Below are 22,371 nucleotides of genomic sequence, written 5' to 3'. Positions count from 1 at the left end.
GATGGAAAATGGATGGTTGCATTTAGAGTTACCTAAAACCTAAATGCATTCACTTCTATAATGAGTTAGTGCCAGGTGCCCCGGGGCAGCTCTCCTGCAGGGTCAGAGCCATTCCATGGCTTACTCTACGCATTAAAATATGCTGGTTTTGGTGAAGCGCTTAGTGAGAAGTTCTCCGGACTGCTGCTCTTGTGAACCTGAAGTCATGCTTTTTGCTTAGTTTGGGGATTCTTTGGGCTTCAGTGGCCCACTCATGGTTCGGAGTGGTACGCCTGACAATGTGGAACTTGGGGCCAGAGTTTTTATTCACTTACTTTATTGTGTTATCGTAAATCGTTTCGTTTACATATCGTATATGTAAACGAAAAGGAAGAAATAAAACACATCCCAGCCTGGGGGCGGCCCTTGCCGTCAGCCCCGCCCGTGCGGGGCGGAGCCGCAGTCTCGCTCTGTGCGCCGGCCCTACCCCCGCGCACTGCTCGCCGGGACAAGATGGCGGCGGCCGGAGTGGGCGCGGGGCGGAAGCAAGTGCGGCAGGAGGAGTTGCGGCGTCTCATGCGGGAGAAGAAGCGGCAGAACGCGGACAAGAAGCGGATCGAATCGCCCTTCGCCAAATATCCTCGGCAGCCCGGGCGGAGGGCCCGCAGCCCCGATTCCTGCTGGGGGGTGGGGGGGGGGAGGGATCGTTGAAGGCGGGGGAGGGTTCGCGCAGAGCACCGCTTCTTTCCTTAACGGCGTCGTCACGTACAACAGCTTGGGCCACCTGAGCTGCACGCTGTGCAGCGCGCCCGTGAAGAGCGAGCTGCTGTGGCAGACTCACGTCCTGGGCAAGCAGCACCGCGAGGTGAGCGCCTGTGGGTGAGCGGGGGCGACGAGGCGCTGCCCGGGGGCTGCGGGCACCACATCCCTAGAGGAGCTCAGGGCCGCGTTGTGTGGGGCCTTGGGCAGCGGAGCTGCTGGGGGCAGCCCTGCCCACGGCAGGGAGGTGGGGCTGGGTGGGCTGTGAGGTGCCGTGTTGCTCTGGTCCCACGTTGAGTCGTGTAAGAGACCGCCAGAAGCGTTGTGTTCTGAAGTCGTTGCGATTTAAGCTGATAGCGAAACGTTCTTGATAGGAAAGCCTCTTAAATGTTGTGCTTCTTTACAGAAAGTTGCGGAATTAAAGGGCGCAAAGCAGGCAGCAAGTGGTTCAGCTGCTAGTACGTCGTCTCAGCCTGTCAAGAGAAAAACTGTTGATGCAGAAAGTACACAATTAAAGAGAACAAAAGGTAAAGAGAGAAAATACTTGTAAAGCACTTGGTAGAATCTGGCTGTTTTATGTCTTCTGTGCCTGGTTTTCTTTTGCTCTGTTGTGTGAGCCAGTGACCGTTGAGTTAATGTCAGCCTGTTGCTGCTGGAAGGGGGAAACGTGTGTCTTACTCCATGAGTTCACTGATCCGCTTGGTAGTTTACCTTCTTTTCTCTGCGCCATTGAGTTGAAATACTCATTGTCTGTGGTTCGTATACAGGGAATGTCTTTACTTTTCTGTGTTACATTAAGTACCATAAGGCAAACTATTACGCTGTGTTTAAGTGAGTGCAAGAGCCAAAGTAATCACTACAAACTTAATGTAACACCTTACGTGCGTAGGGTCAGAACTCTCTGTAGCATTCATTATACCTGATGGCATTAGGGCATTTAATTTGCAAGTCTTGATGAATGATGATAATAATCTCTTTATGAATCTGCTGTTGTAGTTAGCAAGATAGGTTTGTTTTAAAAGCATGAGTTCTAAGAAATGGCTCTTGGCTGTTCTGCAGGCACAGATGACAAGCCACATACATCTACATCTGGGTAAGTAGACCTTACCATGTATTGTTTTGTTTGTACCTGTGTTGGTTTTTAACCTTCTCATGCTGTTCTTCCTCATCTTTCCTAGCCAAGGGTAAAGATTGAATCAGCAAAGTCCTGCTTCTGCTCAGGTTCTAATGCAAGTGTATATTCCCAAATATGGCAGCATCTTCTGCGCAGATGAGAAAATCGTGGTGTTAACTCTAGTGTCTGTGACAAAACAGAAGTTCCTTTACTCTCAGTATCAGACTTGTAAGGATTAATGTGTGTTATTATTACACTGTCTACTGTAATGAAAATAATTATACTGTGGTATGCACTCCAATCTTTAATGATGCTGTACTGCAGAAGAGATTATTGCAATGAAGATGGATCTTTCAGTATGCATTTAAATAATATTTAGTATCAAAAACTGTTAACAAATGCCATCAATGCATCTTCATTAAGACATTATTTTACTTAATTTTAACATAAATACTTATCTTGCAGTTGAACTCTTGCAAAGTTACAAGTGTGTTTGAATTCAAGGGATGAGGTTATGTATCTTGCTGCCATGTGAGATTTCTGATGGTGTTTGGACGTCAGTGTGGGATGAATAAATGCCACGGGAGATCTCCTGTTAAAATTTTCTCAGGATAAACTGTTATTTAGCATAGATATTAGGTGGTGTTATCTTGACTCTAAAATACACTTACCTTGTTGGAATTCTATGTGCGTGTAAAATTGGCACTTGAGAGGTTTATTGATTACTGATGATTGATCAGTATGATTATTTTTGAATATAACCTAGGAAAATGTTTGACTTGGAGACCTGCAGCTATCCCAAGCAAACCTGAGTTTTCTTGTTCTTGAGCCTGCACAGATCTTCTAAACTGCAGTTCTGAGCTTCAGTAGGAACCCAAAATGAGTAGTAGCCTTAGACATGAAGGATATCTGGGTTTAATTGACGTTTGTATGACTGCTGAGCTACGAATTTTCTATTTAATAGCAGGTATACAGATGCAGATAACTGTAAGCGCACAAGTAGAATTCCCTAAGCTGCCATTCCTTCAGGCTCACTTTGTTGTAGGATATTTTTATTAACGTTTCTTATATTGAGTGTTCTAAAACAAAAACGTAACGGGAATACTTTTCAGCACTAGCCTCAGCATTCCTGGGGAGCTTCAAAAGAAAGCAACAGTTGTGTTGCCTTCAGACAGCGGTTACATCTGTAGCTGCATGGTTTAGCATATTGTACAAGATGTGTGAGCAGCTCAGTCTTTTAGACTGAATAGACTTCAGATGCTAGAGTCAAACTGATTTTTGCTGTGTTGTGTATTCTCTGCTAGGCTACCAGCAGATTTTTTTGATGAAGCAGAGCAAAACAGTGCAAACAAACAGTTTTCAAAAGGTCCCGGTCCCAGTTTATTGTCAGGAAATTATGATGATGATGATGACGATGAAGAAGAGGAACCAGATCAACCAAACAAATCTTCTGTTATGCACAAAACTGAAATTCCGCCTCCAACTCGAGAAGTAATACCCAATTCTCTGCCAACAGGTAATGATGAATGAAGTGGTGTAGTAAGAAGAAGCTGTGTCATAAGAATAGAATAGTATAGTTTATTTGGAAGAGATCACTGAATCCAGTTACCTGACCGCTTCAGAGCTAACCAGAAGTTTAAAGCCACTGGCAGGCATGGGGCACCAGCCAGCTCTCCAGGAAGCCTGCTCCAGTGTTTGACCACCGTCATAGTAAAGAAACTTTTCCTAATGCCCAGCCTGACCCTCCCCTGGCAGCTTTGTGCCGTTCCTGTCCTGCCATCAGTGACCAGGTCAGTGCCTGGCACCTCCTTCTGCTTCCCCTCAGGGAGCTGCAGAGAGTGATGAGGTTGTTCTCAGCCTCCTTTCCAGATTGGAAAGCTCGAGTCTCCTCACAGGACGTGTCCTCCGGCCCTCTTAGCAGCTTTGTTGTTCTCCTGTGGGTGCTTTCATGTTGTAATATCCTTTTTATATTGTGAAACCGGTGCACAGTGTTCAAGATGAGGCTGCAGCAATGCTAAATACAGTGGGAGAGTCACCTCTTCGTCTGGCTGTGCTGTATTTAATGCACCTCATAATGTGGTTTGCCCCTTGACTGCCAGGACACACTGCTGGCTCATGCTGAGCCTGCTGGCATCAGCACCCACAGGTTCCCTCCTGCTGAGCTACTCTGCAGCCACTCATTCCCAGTCTGTGCCTGTGTCGGGCAGCACTGCATCCCAGGTGTAGCACCCAGTATTTTCCTTTGTTGAGCTTCACAGTGTTGCTGTTTGCCTGATGATAATTGCTATTGATTTCATTGATGATGGAAAGGTTCATGTTTAATTTTCTGATTATTGCTATTAACTGGTTGGGGTATGCTACTGGAGGGATAGAAAGGAGAGAGAGGTTTTTTTTTTTGCTGGTTTGTTATCGTGTTTTCTCAGCACGCTGATCGCTTTTTGTTGTAATTGTTTGTGGCTGTCAAGTACAATAATGTCTAACTTTTCTTCCCTTGATTCAGTTAAGATATTAGTGTAAATTCCTGTCTACTTAGAGTTTTGTACAGAAGTTCAGACAGTTGTTCTTTCTGCTCATAGGCTTCTTTACTTTCTTTTAGACTTCTTTGACAGCAGAACTACAGCCACTCCTGTAGTTTCCCATTCAGGATCCATACAGAAACCAGAGACGCAAGAGAAGACAGTAGAACGGTAAGCAGTCAGAATTTGGCAGTTATTAATAAACATTACCCTTCCAGGAAATACAGATTGCAGTCATTTAATAATCTGTCATACTGTTAACTTGTATTTGGAATAGTTTGTATATATGTTGGTATCAAGTGTTACTTCAGGAAAGCGTGTTGCACGCGAGGGATGGGAGCAGCGTCATAGTGTCTGCTAGACATCTCTATTTGCAGGTTTTAATGGATGATACTTTTGAAGCTTAGCGTCTGATTTTAGCTGTTTCAAGAAAACCGCTTACTTGTTTGGTGGCAAGTGGTTCAGCTCACTTCTGCACTTCTTCAGACATTGGTTTAGCCTTTCAAAGGTAGAGACTTGTATTAAAATGTCTGGATACGTAGCACACTGGAACAAATAGTTTGGGAATCCTAAGCTGCAGCTCCTGTTCTGGCAGTGAGGTTTAAACCTGTCTGTGCAGTTCCCTGCGAGTTACTTAAGACCTGAGCAAAGAAACAAGTCTTGTAGGCAAAATTTACGGCATACAAAACTTCCTTCATTTCTAGGTCCTTCTATAAACATTAAGGATTTTATTCTTGGCTGTTTTATATCTCCACAATAAAAGAGATTATTATAAAGTGCTAACTTGGAATAATCATAATCAAACATTTCAGGAAAGAGAACACTGCTGAGGCCTTGCCAGAAGGGTTCTTTGATGATCCTGAAGTGGATGCAAAAGTAAGTAACCAGATCTTTTTATGCTGCTGGATTTATTTCTGTCGGCTGTAGTAATTTTCTTGGTGCTGAGGATGCTTTGCCAGTAATTAGTTGTACCAGTGGGTTGTTCGAGTTAGGGTAGTATGGTTGGGTTGCGGTTGGACTTGGTGATCTTGAAGGTCTTTTCCAACCTGAGCAATTCTATGATTCTATAAGAAAATCACCCTGCAATTTAATTCTGTATTAATTAAAAGGCATGAAAAGATGTGTGGAGGCTTTTAGAATATCTTTCAGAATGTATTTTTGATTGCAGTTCCTTCGTGGAACTACAGCGTGAAACAAATTGCTCGTTTAAGTGCTGGATTGAGGTTTGGGCAACCCACCTGTTATTTCTTTGAGTCATCCCAGGAAAAGCATTTCACCTAATTTTTGTACCCCCATTCTGCTTCTGAATCGAGTATTTAAAAATGGTTTTCCAGCCTCCTCTGAGAGACCCTATTGAAAAGCATGGGAGTTACCATGCAGTGATATTATTCAGCCTGTTGGAATGAGAACAGCTAGATTATGGCAAGCAGTGTAATCTCTAGTACTGGCATACGACAACAGTGAATGTAGTTTTCAGCTCTCATCTTTTATTGCTGTGGGTTTTTTCGTGATATGTGGATGTTCTCCAAGAAGTCACCATTTAAAACCTTGGAATTTGATCAATTTCATTCAGACTTCCTTCAACTTGCACAGTACCAATTTTTTGTTGTGGTGATTTTGTATCATTTAACAGACTTGATGACTTTCCTGTTTTCTCTACCAAAATAACAGTATTCCTGACATGCAGTTTTATTTATTTTCCTTGAGCATATTTCTCTAGTTCACACTTTAAGTTGCAGTATGATTCAGTGAATAACACTTCTTTATGTTCATTTAGTCCCACTATCAGAATCACAAGCTCAGGTGTCTCCGGTGTGGCAAGTTTCTTGTAGCACCGCTCCTGCACACAACTCTGTGGTGGAAGTATGTAAACAGGTCTGAGGAATGACTTTTTGAGTATTGAGATACACAGTTGAAAAAGACTGGTGGTTTTCTTTTTCTAATATGACGGTGTGTCACATTTTTCAAGTAGAAAGTGGCACCATGGCTTGGGAAGCTTGTACAAAGTGGGAATGTCTATCAGGATAGAGGATATGCTTGTATCTGGGAGGACGCAGGGACAGTGGTTAGTGATCTTTGTTCTGGTTGTTTCCTTAACTGGTAACATTTATGAGTGGATACATGCTCCATTAAGCTTTCTTGAAATTGATTTGCAGCTGTTCTTTTTAATCAGCCCTTCCTATGTTGAGCTACTATGAAGGGGAAGGAAAATGTTTGTGGCATCACTTGCAGTGGGGTGACTGAAGTGATTGTGTGTTGAAGTCATCTACAAAATAATTATTTTTGGAATTAACACAGGCTTTTTGGAGGGGAGATTATGGACGTGTGGGAAGTGCTGGTTCTTTACATCAGGAACTTAGAAAGCATATAAATTCTGAGTTGGACAAGTAATAGCTTTAGTGTTTAAATTTATTGTAAGAAATACAAATAATTATGAATTACAAAGGACAACCACAATGCATAGTAACACAGTACATACACACATGATAAAAAGAATCACAAAACAGAAAAAGGAAATGATGCCTTCCCAAGATGCAGTTTGCCTGGAAGCTTCTAATATATTCTATAAACTTAATTCATGCTACTGGGTTTTGTATAATCACTCAGAACCTAACATAGCAAACTCTTTACTGAGATGATGATTGTTGTGTTACCAAAAAGAGGGATGAACAAAAGAAAAGCGGATGTAAAAAGATGTCATGAATGTTTCTGTACAAACTGCTTAGTTCTCCTAGCAGTATGATTTCCATCCTGTCCAGAGCCAGGCATAATTTTCCTTCCTATATGTGATGCGTGCCACAGCTTCTAACCTTGAGCTGCTTTGGTTATGCAGGTAGATGAGCAAATTTACTTAAAAGCACAGTCTGATTTTGATTACCTTATTTGTAAATCTTAAAGCTATTCTTGCAGCTTCTACTTTAGCAGTCCCATGATGTCTGCCACGGAACAAAAAGCTTTACGGAATCTTTACATAAAAAGTGCTGTGTAGCTCTCTATTTCTTCTGTTAGCCAATAAATTCAGGTGAGGTTTGGAATGTGGTCAGACTGTCCTAACATTAGTGACTTAACATTCTGTGTCACGCTAATAACAAATAGCTTACTACTTCTTGAGCTGTGCGATAGCTCCAATTTATGACTGAACAGGAAACTCACAGAAGAATTGATACGTCATCACTTGACATAGCAAAATCACAGATGGTTAAACTAATGGGATTAGTCATTCTCGTTAGTCCAGATACCTCGCACCATCCATTCTTAGTCAGTTATTCTTTAATACTATAGCCAAGCTTCTTGTCTAAATCCAAGAGTAGTCAGATTTTTTCCTCCAAAGCAGCTGTGGTGCTGCGTTATCATCGTTATTTCATTTTAGGTGATGTACATATTTTTTGACCTGTTTGTCTGAGAGCACAGCGCAATCTGTGCTGGTTTTCCAGTTCTTTTTTAGAGTGTTCCAGTGGCTTGCCAGGCAGAAATCATCACTAAAGCTGTGTTGTCACCACCTTTAGGTGCGAAAAGTTGATGCTCCGAAGGATCAGATGGACAAGGAATGGGATGAATTTCAGAAGGCAATGCGACAGGTCAACACAGTAAGTAACGGAATCTTATTTTTATTGATTCTAAATGCTATACACAGTAAGGAGAAAAACAGTTTCATGCAGCTCTGTGAAATGACTGACATGCATTTGTCAGCTGTTTGCCTGCAACGCAGTGTATGGTTAAATGCACTTTATAAATGAGCAAATGGTTCTTCCACTCGAGGAAAATTAAGTTGAAAAAAAATTTTGACGATGAACCAGTCAATAATATATTTAGTTGCATTTATTAAACTGCATTTCAGTAAGATAGAATGTACCTCAGGTCAGTGTTCTGTATGCAAACGGGACATAATTATGGGCCATTCTTTAGATGGCATAGTTATTTTAACCTTGAAGGAAAAAAAAAAAGGAGAAAAAAAAAACCAAACAAAAATGCCACCACTTGTTTGCCCTTTTGGAAAAGGATCTATAAAGTGTAAGTAACCTGGGTTTTATGGTTAACTTAAGTGTGCTGGAAAGGAATCACAGAACTTGGGAAGGGGACAGAGAACTTTGTGTGTGTGAGATGTAAGTTGACCGCAATTTTTCTTTACTTCCGTTTTTTCCCGTTTAGCATTGCGTGGTAAGTCTTCCCGAACAGGTTTTTCTCTCCTTTCAGACCACATAAAACTGGTGTTAAGGAAATGTAACGTTCTCCCTGTTTCCCTCGAATATTTGCCAGTTTTTAAATTTTTATCGCAAGTAATTACTCCTACGTCAACTGCTAAGAAAAGTGGTGCCAAAAATTAGTCATTGCTCATTTTAAAGCGCTCACACTATAAACAGAGGAAATATTCATACAAAAGCAGTAGTGGGTACATTTTACTAGCATTAGCCATTCATATGATTCTTCGTCTTAGAAGGAATCTTCTCAGTTATGCGTGGACCATTGATTGCATAGCATCTCCCAGACATTCAGATTTGAGAAAGTATATGCTGAAAAAAATAACACGTTAGAAATACTTTGGGATCCAGTGGGAAAACTTAAACCAATAGTTTCAATAAGCTTGTGTAACTAAGCCTCAAGTACTGGGCTATAGCTCCAATTCCAGCTTGACTTTGAATGCACGAGGTTTGTTGGTGCTTTTTCAAATAGCGGTGTGTGGAGAAATTCCAAAGTTAACCCCAAAGCAACCAAACTACTTTTAAATTTTAGTTTTAAGAATAAACATTGCAATTTATAATTAAACCAGGTCAGTCTCTTTCTGTATATGCCTCGAGTCTTTTATGAAGGTGTATATGTATAGCACATGGACAATTACGAGGCGCGTGACTTGGGGTAAAGGGAAGGAAGGGAAGACACGGATGCCGAAAAGGAACTACAGTGGAGGTCAGGATGAGGAGGAGTTTTCTTAGAGCTTTTCTTGTTTAGATTTCAGAAGCAATAGTGGCAGAAGAAGACGAGGAGGGACGGCTAGATCGTCAGATTGGTGAAATTGATGAGCAGATGTAAGTAAATCAAATTTTTTCTCAAACTATGTTCTTCAGCAGGAATGATTCACTCTTTGACTAGAGTTATAAGGCATTTTTAACTTTAAATGTTCTCTGATACTAACTTTTGTTAATTGCCTAAACATATGAAGGAGAAAGAAAGACTCCCTCAAATCTCAGAATACCTGATAAAAACATGAATTTTGGTGCAAAGGAATTTCAAGTTACCATAATAATTTTTTCCTGAAATTCTTAAAGGCTGTTTGTGTTCCTAATGCCTTTAATTGCAGACTGCTTCAAATTACATTCAGAATCAAATCTGACACTTATGTTTGAAGGCTAAGGAAAATATTGAGCTCTGGATGCCTGTAAATTATCATTTTGTGGCTATACAAGGGGGAAAAAGGGTTCGGACAATCATCTCTCCTTGTTGACTCTTCCAAGCAAACAGGAATGAAAAAAGCAAAGATTGATTTAAATCAGGCTGATACTTTGATTTTCAACAAAATAGCGTATTAAAATGGGTAGAATTATTGTTATGAAAATGTATTTTGAGGATAAGAACTTCTAAGTAAATAGCTGAAACTCAGTAATTTCGTTTACTTAATGAGTCTCTAGTATAGTACTCAGTAAGCACATAAAGGATCTGAACGCTTGTGCTGCCTTTTTGCCTTTAGTTCAGAGACCACTCAAATACCAAAATGAATGGCCAGTGCTCACAGATGTACAGTATAGGAAAGCCGTAAGTGGAGCAAAGAACGGCACCTCCGTTTGTGTGGAGAGAGATTGAGGATCTTTGTTATTCTTAAACCAATTTGTGGTCATACTGCTGTTGTTCAGTGTTTGGATTACCTTTCACTGCTGGAGGATTTACCGTACCTCTCCTCTCCTTTGGACTGTTTCTATTTGATTAATATAGGGAAGATGCGTGAGCATTTTTAGTTGGCGTACACACAGAATGGTTGAGGTTGGAAGGGACCCCTAGAGATCATCTAGACCAACCCCCTCCTAAAGCAGGTTCCCTAGAGTGCGTTGCTCATGATCTTGTCCAGCCAGGATCTGAATATCTCCAGTGAAGAGCTGGTTGGAAGCTGTTAAGCCTTTCTATATTCAGAGTTGGAGAAGCAGATCCATCACAGTTTAAAATAAATAAATAAATAAATCATCATTTAATGCGGAAAGGCCACAGATATTAATAAATGGTTTACTCGTCAACAGTGAGTGTTACCGTCGTGTTGAGCTTCTGCGCAACCGCCAGGATTTGATGAAGGAGAAATATAAGGAAGCCATGAGATTAAGAGCAACGCAAGAGAAAGAGGATGAGGCTATTGGTAGCGAAGATGAAGAAGAATTGCAGGATTTGCTGTCTCAAGACTGGCGGGTGAAAGGGGCTTTGTTGTAGCATTCTTGCAACGTGGCTGATTATCACGATGTTACTTCTTCCATTATTAGAAGTGAGATGTTTTTGTTAAATATTTATTTAAAGAGGTTCGAGAGATGGTAAAGAACCAACTGTGTAATACAAGAAAACAAAAAAGAAACTCCAACCTTTGGAGATCCGCAATGGTGTACGACTGTAAAAACTGTATATTGCAAATGTTTTACGATATTCAGTGTACTTTTCTGATTAAAAAAACTGTTTTCCTACCAGAGGTATTTTAATGGGCTTAATAATTAAGTGAAGAATCTGAAAGCTTCTGCTAACATTAGATATACGGAGACTTGGGCTATTGCGTATAGAAGTAATGGACTAGCAAAAGTGATGGCTTACAGAGACTTCCTACATGGAGTGGGTAGGGAAAAAATCTTATGCGTTTATGTTACCTGAAAAGTTCCTAAGCTCTCTTCTCTCCACGGCCCCACCCCCTTTAATAAAGTGTTGGTTTTTTTCAGGATCTTTTACGATTTTTTCTGTGTACAGAACTGCCGAACTCAGAAATGCTGAACTACAGCTTCTCCACAGTGTACACTGTGATGTGTCACAGTACTGGAGACTTTTCTTTGTAGTATCTTTTGTTTTGCTTAATGTGGCCATAGTATGGCACACCTCACATGCTTTGAACCAGAGGGATGGGAACACAGTGCAAATATTTGCATAACCAGATAGTGAAAGGGTAACAAAATACCAGAGAGGAAGATACTGCACTGGAAGCTGCCAAGGTAAGATCACTTGTGTAGCTATAAACACTGGAAGTTTTACTAAGATAATGGATAGCATCTGAAATTTATTTATATTCTGATGAACACAGATGAAGTGGAAGTCAAGAACTGAAAGACGTGACAGAAGTGGGATATGGAGGAAGAAGAACTACCTTGAACTTTTGGTGAGTGTCTTGCATTTGGTTTGTTTTTTGTTTTTTTTTTTTGATTTTAGCTTTTAAATTGAGCAGATTTTTGACTTGAAAATACTAAAGTATGTCAAATTTGCTGATGGCTTCTGGAAAAAAATAGGAAAAATGCATGGTTTAAATTTAGGGTTTAATTAGGAGATGGAGCACTGGCACAGGCTGCCCAGAGAGGCTTTGGAGTCTCCTTGGAGATCTTCTACAGCTGCTTGGATGTGGGCCTGCTCTGGGTGGCCCTGCTGGGGCAGGAATCGGGCCAGGTGGATCCGGAGGGCCCTGACAACCTCAGCCATGCTGCGAGTCTGAGTTTTATCAAAACGCTTGTGAAGGAACAGCTTAATTTCTCCTCTTTATTTTTTTCAAATACAGTAGTTTTAAAACAAGTTAGTAAGGTTTTAAATAAAGAAAACAAACCTCAAAGATGTTTGCGAACCAAATAATTTGTAATCCTTACTTATCTGTACAGTAGTGACAGGTGTAGCCCAAATGTAAGAGCTGTTCCCCTGCTCCGTGGTTTTGAAATAGTTTAATGACTTCAAGAGGCAAAATGAGTGTGCATGCGTGCAGTGCAATTTCCAATACCACTGTCTGTTAGTACCCAGAGGCTCAGGCTGTGGTAGTTCTAACGACTTATTGGTAGCTAAATGTTCTCTGCCAAGTGCACACAACCACAGGTGGTGGTAACCTGTGAGCTAACTTCTCTTCCAGCACATAGGAAATAAACTGCTGTTGTGGCTTAACCCTTCTCCCACAAGCACTTCTGTATTTGGTACAGTAGAGCACGGAAGTGATCATAAAACAAAAACATATAAAGCAACAACAGACCTAACAAAAACAATGTTCTCATTTGTTAATGCGACCGTAATTCTTCCTCTGAAGCATATAATTTTAAAATTTGCTTCAGAAACATAAGTACTGTGTAGAAAGAATATCAGTGTCAATTAGGTCAGTGTTCTTGTCAATAAACTCATTTTTGTGGTGAGACAAATTTTGCTTATTACAAGTCACTATAATTAAAATTTAAATTCCTGTCAGCAGTGGGCTAGGTTATGTGGCTGAATACATCTGCCTTTGTTTTCTTTTGGTTGACTATTCCAGGCAGCATTTTTACTTCTTTCTCTACTGGAGAAACACAAGAGAACTGCTTGACTTCATTTGAGGTGTTAGCCAGAACTCTGGTAACAAATTGATGATGTGAAAGCTGCAGAAGTTGTACTATTTGTCAGTTGGTAGCTCACCCTTGTGGGGGAGTGACCTTTTTGTGTCAGGTGCGTGTGGTTTTTTTTTTATTTACCTTTGGGTATGAGTGATTTAATTTTCTATCTAGGATAATTCTCCTAATTATTTTTTTCCTCCAGATGTACCTTCTTGCCTTTTGGTTTCCTGTTTTGTATGTCAGAGCTATTCAGGAACATTTTCTTGCCATTCAGAAATCTTTTCCAACTAAAATCATTAAGTTAAAATCAATCATCAGCCTAGATGTTATCACATTTCTGCCTGTGTGATTTTTTTGCCAAAACGCTCTCAAAATATTCCCTTTTTTCCTTTGTCTCCATCTTCATTTTACCCCTGCTTATCCCACACATACACACGTGCCCCTGAACTAGTTTAAATCTCAGTATGCCGTAGCCAATTCTGCGAGACACATGGTAATTATTTATGTGAAAGATGCTGTACATGACAGAGCCGCTGCTGCCCTTTGCCTAGTAGCTTCACTGGGACACCGAAGTTCTGACCTACTTTGTGTTGAGCTGCAATAATGTTCTCTTCTTTTTTTTTCTTTCCTTTTTTTCTTTCTCCACTTACACTAGGCAGGCTAGCCAGAGAAACAGTGCTTGCTGTTTAGGAAATGAAAGATACGCATGTCCGCACTGCAAAAGCAGCTTCAGCACTCTCTTGAAGAGTTAAATGAGTTTTAAAAGAGTTAAGTATGTTTTGAGAAGTACTAACATAGAATTTTATCAGGTACAGCCTATCACTGAAAGCGGCCTAGGATTTGGAATAGCTAATTCAACACTGAGTCGTGCTTTCTGCATGCTGGGATGCAATGAAGCATTCTGTAATCTTCCTCTGTAGATTGCCCTTTTTCTGCATCTTACTGAAAAAGCTGTTAACTTCTATAGGTTTCCAGGTCTATATGTACGTCTTGGATATATCATAGTTCCTGGATCAGACTCAAGACCCAGATCCATTGCAGCTTTTTGCACCCAATTTTTCAATGAAAACGAGCCGTATATTGCACAGGTACCCAGCGAGGGCCATGAAGGGAACCCCAAAGTGAGTACAAAGACGTAAGTAAGTGTAGATCTTAGAGCGGTGATGCTGGCTGTGGAATGAAGCTCATATCACTAAGGATGCTACTCGCTTACACTGCCAAAAACTTTGGTTGCACAGGATAAAGCAGTAAATGTGAAAAGACTACCAATGCCCTGGAAAGGAGAGGTGGCCGCAGCACAGCAAGAAGTGCTGCATGCAGCAACATCTTGGATCTAGGCCCCGTCTTTCACTTAAGGGTGAACAGAAAACTTGATGCTGTGACTACAGTGCTTCAGCAGATCCAAAGAAGGTGGTGAATGCCTCATGAGGTATTTCAGGACAGGATGGGAGAGGTTGTAGGCCACTACTCCATTCCTCCTTTTTAATGATGCAAATTGTAATGCACCTCCCAGCTGCTGGCTTATTTCCTGACTGGTGAAAGGTGCTCTTGAGAAGCCTTGTCACTGAACACTGCTGCTGGGAATGGGAAAAAATGAAAAGCCTCAACAATTCTGTGTGCAGTACCCAAATTTGTTCTTTTGTTCTTTTCCTTTCGCAAACATTTGAGCTTAAAATAAGCATGGGAGAACACATGACAGATACAAAGCAGTGGCTTATTGTAGCAAGAGGCCAAATTCTGTCTCTTCTATGCTGTGTGAAAAGCACTCCAGGAGCAGCTTTCTTAAAAAACAAAAGATTTGCAGAAATACTGCTTGCCGTGCTAATTACGCAATCTGGATCCATCTAATCATGTGAAGAATCAGCATTCCTGAGGACAAGAGTGCTAGCGCACTTCTTAGCATTGCCAGTATTGCACAGTTGTTACACTCTTTCCCAATGAGCACTGGGACCTGAAGCGTGATGATATGAAACCTTTAATCGTTAATGAAAACAAGCAATTTGTCTATGATCTTAGTTTGACAATCCATAAAATAGTGTTTCTCAAATGACAAATTAGCAACTTGGTTACAAAGAACAAAGTTTAAACAACACAACAGTTGTATGCACAAAGCTACCACGTCTTCTTTAAATCAGGAAAAAATTTATTTATAAAAACGTCTCATTTAATTTACTGTCAAGTCTCTAGCTGAATACAGTGGTTTAGAACACTAACAGCCCATGCTTTTATACAGATTAGCCAAAGCATGAACATCGATGGAAATTAATCCTCGAAAATTACTTTGCTTTGCTTTATGTTATGACCCACAACGGTGTTAAAACTGGAGCAACACAAGAGTTAGGAAGCACAGTTGCTTAAAGAGTAAAAGAAATATTTTCTTTTGATGTCTTAGAATAATAAGAAAGTTAGAAATGGCAGAAACTCCTCTGTAGATTAGTCCATAGAAAGCATTGTCTCATGGGGCTTTGGAAAAGTCCTGTCTGGTGGCTAATGCACTAGGGCATGATGAGATACATTACAGAGCCCCCAGGCCAGTAACTTCTGAAGACAGCCTAAAATGTAGGAACAAAAATGAGGAAAAGAAAAAAAAAATGCAAAAGAAAAAAAAAAGAAAAAAAAAAAGAAAAAATCTTCTCACTATTAAAAAAATAACACTTGAGTACAACCAGCATAGAACAGCATTTTAGTGCAGGCAAGTTTTCTCACACGGGTTGTTTTTTTGTTTTTTTAAAATGTCAGTTATTGGAACAGTTTACAATAGTCCAAAACAATTTTACAGTGTTTTTTCTAGAGCTGTGAAATAGCTGAGGTACCTTGACATTATTTCCAGTTTTTCCTTCATTCTATTAAAAAAAAAAGGAGAAAAAAAATCCAACAAAAAAACAAAAAAACAAAAAACAAAACCACCACCAGAAACCCAACACAACTCCAGCAACCAAAAACCCCATCTGGAGTGCAAACTGTAACAGTGGCAATTCTACAAATGGTTACAGTGACACAACTTAGTGCAAAGGTACTAAGGTGAAGAAAAGCCCACAGAATACAGAAATGAATGACACAGAATGCTGGAATAGTACTTAGCCCTATACAATAATAATAACACACTTTGAAATACCATGTTTTAAAAAGTATTGCATTTGCACTGTGTTTTTAGTTTATATTAAAATGCACTGAATACAGTTCAATTGTTAAAGCTTTGTGTCCAAGGAGTGCAAAGTGGATGAACATGGCGGGCTAATGGGATTCTGGATTTGGAAGTGGTGAGGAAAACAATATTGCATTACTGAGTTATGCAGCAGAAATTAAAAAGAAGGTAGATGGACAAACAGAAAATGCAGTTAAAAACTAGTTCCAACAGCTAGCAACCAGCCATTACATCACCCAGCTCTCTCCTTGACTTGGCTGCAATTGGGCTTCTGTATTAAATAATCCAGATGTAATACGTGGGAAGGAATACTATCTATGTAGGCAGCAACCTTCGAGTGTCATTTGATATGCACTAGATGCACTAGCAACAGGATGAGAGAAAATGGCTTTAAACTGGAAGAGGGTAGATTTAAACTAGATATTAGAAAGAAATCCTTTACTGTGAGGGTGGTGAGACACTGGAACAGGTTGCCCAGTGAGGTTGCGAATGCCCCCACCCTGGACCCGTTCAAGGCCAGGCTGGATGGGGCTGTGAGCAACCTGGTCTAGAGGGAGGTGTTCCTGCCTATAGCAGGGGGGTGGAACTACATGATCTTAAAGGTCCCTTCCAGCCCAAACCATTCTATGATTCTAGATAGATAATTCAAGGCCAGGTTGGATGGGGCCCTGGGAAGCCTGATCTAGTGGGTGGCAACCCTGCCCATGGCAGGAAGTTGGAACTAGGTGGGCTTTGAAGTCCCTTCCAACCTAAGTCATTCTGTGATTCTATGATAAGTACAGTGCAGTTTGAAGACATTATTAGCAGTGAGCTAAACAGAAAATCATGTTTTACAGAAACCTATGGAAAAAATTGAACAAAACTTTGGCTGGACAAAGTGCAAAGTGACCCCTTAAGGTCATGAGATTTCTCCTGTTGGCTTCAGGTTTTGCAGTGTGTATGCTGGGGCTGGATGGTGTGTGGCATGGCACTGCACTTTGGGCCTGGAGGAAGGAGGGTGGCAGGGGCCAGCACACTATGGCTGGTGTGTACCTGCTCTCAAGCAGTTACAGGAGCAAGTATTGGTAATTTGGAAAAGTCACATGTCAAAGTGAAGGAAAAAAAATATGGGGGGGCTGAGGCCTGTTCTCCCTCCCTGACTTCAGTTCTCAGAATTATGGTTTCCTGAACCAGAGAAAGTTGTGGTGCCCTTTCTATGAAAAGCACAGGGGGGCCTGATCTTTTTTTTTCCTCATTGTCTTCCAATCATTTACGAGTTTTTCTCAGCCCCAGAAGCGTGGCTTGCTGCCTGCCTGCCTTTGGTACTGCCAGGCCGCCATCCCTGTGGGCAGGGGGAAGGTGGGGCCTTCAGGGCCTGGCCTCGGCCCCGCGCAGCTGTTGGAACTAGTTGCTGCCGGGCGCCTGGGTGTTAGTCATTATGGCAAGTGGAAGACGGTTGGAGGTGGCAACATTGACACTAGCAACTTAACAGAAAATAAAAGATGCCATATTGTTTCCTTGATTACTAGGATCTACCACAGACTCTTGGTAGAGCTGGCAGAGCTTGCATTGTGTCTCATCCCTTCAATATGGAGCAAACTTCTGGCGGTCAGATTTCTTAACCCCGCTCGTCGAAGGAATTTTGGCAGTGTAAGCGGACAAATTCCCCGTGGCCCCCGCGGCGGCCGCGGCATTTAGTGCCAGGAGTGGGACAGTTTTCATGCCAAGCAGACTGGAGACAGGAACGGCATAGTGGGTGGTTGGCAGAGTTGGTAGGGGAGGGGGGGTACTGACGGTAACGGCGGAGGCGGCCGCCAGCACGGCCATGGAGGTGGGGGTGGAGGTAGGGGTGGCAGACTGAGAGAGGTTCATGTTGAGGTCAACAGGGGTCGTGACGGAAGCGGTCTGGGTGCTGACTTTAGCCATCTCTAAGCTGCAAACGAAGAGAGGAAGAGGAACAAACAGGTTGGGAGGGTCCAGCCAGGGCGGTGGGGCGGGGAGGGAGGGATGGACAGACGGACGGACGGGGGAGAGCGACCACGAACGGGCGGGGGTTAGATCAGTGGGCAAGGGGACGGAGGAGTGGGAGGGAGAGGGGAAGAGAGAGAAAAAAGGGAAAATGAGGGTCAAAGGAGGAACATGTTATGTGTTAAAGAAGAGAAATAACAAAAGGGTTTTTCATGACTCGATGGTGAAAACGTTACTGAGACTAAAGTAAGTTCTTTCCAAAAAAAAAAAGGGTTGGGGGGTTCGGCTAGTTTATTTTACACATGAAAAAAAGAAATCTAAGGAATGCAGGTAATGGCAAAAAGATGGAAAAAACAAAACATAAAAGTAAACTTAAAAGAACTATGAAGTTTACTCCCCAGCACTGATATAGTGAATTTTGCTTTCCAAAATATTACAGTATTTTTGAAAAGGGGACACGGGGGGGTTTTGGTAATTTTTTTTTCAATTGGTCAATTTTGTGACAGAAATAGTACTCTTGGTCATTTTGCTAGGATGAGAGGCTGTTAAGCGGTGGTTTGCTCTTCCCATGTATGGTGTCAAGCTTTTGTTTCACAAAGTTGGTCTCATTTAATTCACTGTGAGGTCAGTGTGCATTTTTCATATAAAACAAACCTGATCAGACAGCGTGTTCACTTACTTAGGTTTATACTTCCCTGGACTTTTTTTTCTAAAATCACAACAAAATACTTATGCATCTAATTAAAAGGAAATTAGAGAAAAAGGAACATTGGAACAACACCCCGGCTTCCACAGCAGTGGTATCCATTCTGAGCTCATCACAACGATTACAGTTAACATCACCCATCGGCTGACAGACAAGGTACTACATCGATACAACATAAACATCATCACACAGACCCAGAGAGCACAAGGCAATTCAGAGTGACCCAACCTCTTACTCCAAGGAAGTGAAAGGCTCTTTGGAGCATGTAGGTATCAAACAACATTCACTTTACTGTAAGTCCACCCACTGGAAGGCCAGAAGAATTTGGCCTGCGTGCTTATGCTTTTCTTTTTTACACATTGAAATACTGTAATTCCAAGGGCACGTTTTTTTTGTTTTGCATGACAAAATCTTTACCTGGTTAAATCCTTACTTTGATATGTGTCTGTTACAGCTTGTGCACTGTGCTTTGGGTCAGCAAACAATCTGGAAATGCTAATTTCAGTATGCATTTTGCATGTAGCCAGCTGGGAGGTATTACTGCCTAACATAAATAGGACTACAGGTTAGCAAATCATTACAGGCTCCCATTATACATGTGGAAGCACAGTGAGCCACCACAGAGAGGGCTGCCTGGCAGGGGACTTGCCACCTATTATCAAGTCTCATCAGGTATTGGGCAGGCTTCCTAGCTAAGGGGTTGGTCAGCAGCAGTAGCCCATCTCCTCACCCTGAGTGGCAGAGAGGAATGGCTGCCTTATGCAGGGTGTAGAAGAACCTTGCTTTTTCTCATCTGAGACTTATGTTCAGCTGTGAGGAACAGCCCCTGGTCTGCTCATGGCCAGAGAAAAGTAACAACCAGAAGGCATGACCCCTTGTAGTGTGATGGTAAACACACAAGCAATAAACGAGCGCTAAATGGGCAGTGATGTTGGACTACAGATTCCCAAAGCACTGCTGCTAAAGGTGAGGTTAAAGGATACCTAGAGCTGATCTGAGACGAGGAAAGGAGTTTGTGGAGAGGGAAATGTTTGAGTACTACACTCCTCCCCTCAAAAGAAAAGGGCTCTCGTGATACTAGTTCCTCAGTACCTTTGCTGGGAAGTTAGAAGATACAACATCTTCTCTGATGGGTTGGGAGGGGAGGAAGGCAATGTGTGAAATGCAGACCTGCTTGTAGAATGTAAAACTTTGGTTTTCTCACCCTATGTTCTGTGATGTTTATCTGCCCCATGGATGAGCACCTTTTTTGCTAACCTCAACAATAGAATCATTCTTTGCAGGGAGAACAGCATCCTTGCACTGGTAGAAGTGCTACTTGCAATCTACTTGCACAGTGGGGTTTATATTAAGAATTATTATTTTTATCACTGAAACGGTGAACCCAGTCCAACTCCATGTAGGAGTTACATGGCGATGCCTTAGCTGTTTTTAAGAAAGTCAGTTTATGCAGTTTGATTTTTTTTTTTTACATTTCTAAATTAGTGTGATTTTGGGAGGGAGGCATATAGAAAGAAAATGCCGTACTCAAGTGTTTCCGAATTTGCCTGCCTTGTATTTAAAAATAATGAATTCCTACTGAAATATGGATGGAATTTGAGGCTGAACGCATTGTCCTGCACCAACACAGAGAACAGACCTCACAGGCTTAGCACTGGTGATGAGCCACCCAGACTCCCTGCCTGGTGTACTTGCACAGGTACAACAGAAGCGCTAATTGGCATTACTTCACCTTTATTTCTGGTGGTAACGAGTGAGGTGAAAGTACATCAGGTTGGCTTTCAGCTTGTCCTGTGACAGCGGCAGTTTCCCAAATTGGTTATACATACAACAGAATTGAATAAGGAAGCTGATGAGCAGACTTGATACAGAATTTCATTATGCCAGTTTTCCACTTTGAAGAGCTACACTTACAAATACATACATTGAAGGCCACGTCTTGCATTGCCCGACTAGCGTACGGAAGGAATAAATCTCGAGATTGCCTTTGTTGATTCTGTTCTGTGAATGAATCTTTCATCAAAACGGAAGTGAAAAACATCTTCAGGAAACTGCTCTTCAACAAGAAGAAAGTGCTGCTGGCTACAGGTCACTTACACCCCAAAGTCAAATATTACATAGGAAACCTAAGCTGTGGTTCATTCTTAATAAAAGCTAGAAGATGTAATTGGATAATGAAAATCCAGTTACTACAACGGTTACCAGTTAAGAGACAGAAGATTTTACAAGAAAAAAAGACATTTCTACTGCAAACAAGCTGGGACAAATTCTGCTAATACAGAGTTCAACCCTTGGATAGTCAACACAGAATGAAAACAATACTTCAGAAAGTTTTAAATCTCTGTCTTGATATTGTATCCATGTACTTATATATCTGTAATTTAGAGTACTTAATCTTATGTACACATTCAACACCAGATTGCAATAATATTCCTAAAACAACCTGATAAATTGCTATATATAAATGGCAACTTTGGTTGGAGAGTAGCTTACGGATACACACAGTTAGAGGAATACACTGGATAGGTTTTTCACATCCCATGCTGCTGTGAGACATTATCTATGCAGAAATACTGGCCCTGGAAACCAAACCTACGAGAATGTCAGATCTTGGAGAGGAAGAGTAAAAAGAGAAGTCCATCTTACCCTGAACGCTTATATGGCTTTTATTTATTATTTTATATAATATATAGATATATATATTCTGACATCCCAAACTATATCTTTGCACTGTACTTCCAGCCAGCGCTGCGGCTGTGGTGGCACCTCACTGGGCAGACATTTCTCTTGGGAAAAGAGAAATCTGGAGCAACGTAACTCGTTAAAAGAAAAAGCCACCTTATATCCTATGTCACCTTAGAACTTAATTTATTATACATTACTTTAAGAGTCTTCATTTACAAATGAAGTCACTTCATCTAAATACAGTTTCAACATATGGTACATAATAATATATGATGGTTTATTGTAGATGATGGTAACAAATGACTTTCTAGAAAGCCAACAGGAAGAAAATATGTTCTGGTTTCACAGGGTATAGATAGAGCATCCGTGTATATGACTGCTGAGAAGTTTTCTTCTTTGCAAAAGTATCTTAAAAGACCCCATATATATCTCATTCCATCAAAAGATTTGTTAAACAGTAATTAAACAGAATTGTGAGAGTTCACAGGCTTTTCTAAAGTGAGTCAAAGAGAGGTTTGTTCACTAGAGTTTCTGTCTCTGGTGAGCAGCTCACTGCAACTCCATAAATAAGTGCATTATTTTATTTGCATGCTTTAGCTGTCTTGAAGATCTTAAATTGTTATCTTCTGAGATCCAGGTGCATGCCATATGGTGTTTGTGCAACTAAAAATGAAGGGGTCTATTCTCGTCTCGATGTGTGGGGAATCCCTGAACACCAAGAGAAGAACATATCCTTAAGGGTTAAAGGAGGGAACACATTTTTATTTGATTACAGGGCTTACGGAAGTGACTTATATTTGCTATAAAGAATAAAAATCAAAAGAGCCGTAGGTTGTTTTAGGCGTCTGGAAACACCTTATCTTAGGCTTCATGACGCCACTCCTAAATATGTCTTTCTCTAGGAAACTATTTCCATATTGAACTATGAAAAGTAATAGTTTTGTTTGCTGTAATACAGAGCTGCACAAACATCCTTCATTACAATGGCTGCAGTTGTTGCAGTGCAGAACTGA

At 41.2% G+C, this 22,371-nt stretch overlaps 2 protein-coding genes across 30 annotated transcripts in view; one reads left to right on the top strand and one right to left on the bottom strand.

The window, feature by feature from the left end:
* On the top strand, positions 395–11,269 carry ZNF830 (zinc finger protein 830). The gene is made up of 10 exons (XM_021388504.1): positions 395–614; positions 745–844; positions 1,145–1,265; positions 1,798–1,831; positions 3,157–3,368; positions 4,449–4,539; positions 5,181–5,244; positions 7,875–7,955; positions 9,316–9,392; positions 10,593–11,269. Exons 1-10 carry the CDS (start codon positions 493–495, stop codon positions 10,774–10,776), a joined length of 1,086 nt encoding a protein of 361 aa, XP_021244179.1. The 5' UTR covers positions 395–492; the 3' UTR covers positions 10,777–11,269.
* The window catches only part of LOC110394552 (poly(rC)-binding protein 3-like), a 498,677-nt gene continuing 483,065 nt past the window's right edge, over positions 6,760–22,371 (bottom strand). For 18 of the 29 annotated variants that reach the window (XM_021388493.1, XM_021388486.1, XM_021388487.1 and 15 more), the window contains one exon: positions 17,258–17,932. In XM_021388493.1, the coding sequence (XP_021244168.1) occupies positions 17,584–17,932 (349 nt within the window). In that variant the 3' untranslated portion in view covers positions 17,258–17,583. Of the gene's footprint in view, positions 8,880–14,997; positions 15,428–17,257; positions 17,933–20,529; positions 22,092–22,371 lie in introns of those variants that run through there. The other 11 variants (XM_021388502.1, XM_021388497.1, XM_021388498.1 and 8 more) reach the window with 5 other exon arrangements.

Source organism: Numida meleagris, chromosome 2, assembly GCF_002078875.1.
Source record: "Numida meleagris isolate 19003 breed g44 Domestic line chromosome 2, NumMel1.0, whole genome shotgun sequence".
Lineage (NCBI taxonomy): Eukaryota > Metazoa > Chordata > Aves > Galliformes > Numididae > Numida > Numida meleagris.
The sequence above is the reverse complement of the archived record's forward strand: the minus strand, read 5'-3'. Positions and strand labels throughout refer to the sequence as shown.

Excerpts from the sequence above, each read along its gene's own strand:
- ZNF830 (XM_021388504.1), top strand. The coding sequence starts at position 493 with ATGGCGGCGGCCGGAGTGGGCGCGGGGCGGAAGCAAGTGCGGCAGGAG. Across the intron at positions 615-744 it reads ATCGAATCGCCCTTCGCCAA|GTACAACAGCTTGGGCCACC; the intron begins ATATCCTCGGCA and ends CGGCGTCGTCAC. Across the intron at positions 4,540-5,180 it reads CAAGAGAAGACAGTAGAACG|GAAAGAGAACACTGCTGAGG; the intron begins GTAAGCAGTCAG and ends CAAACATTTCAG.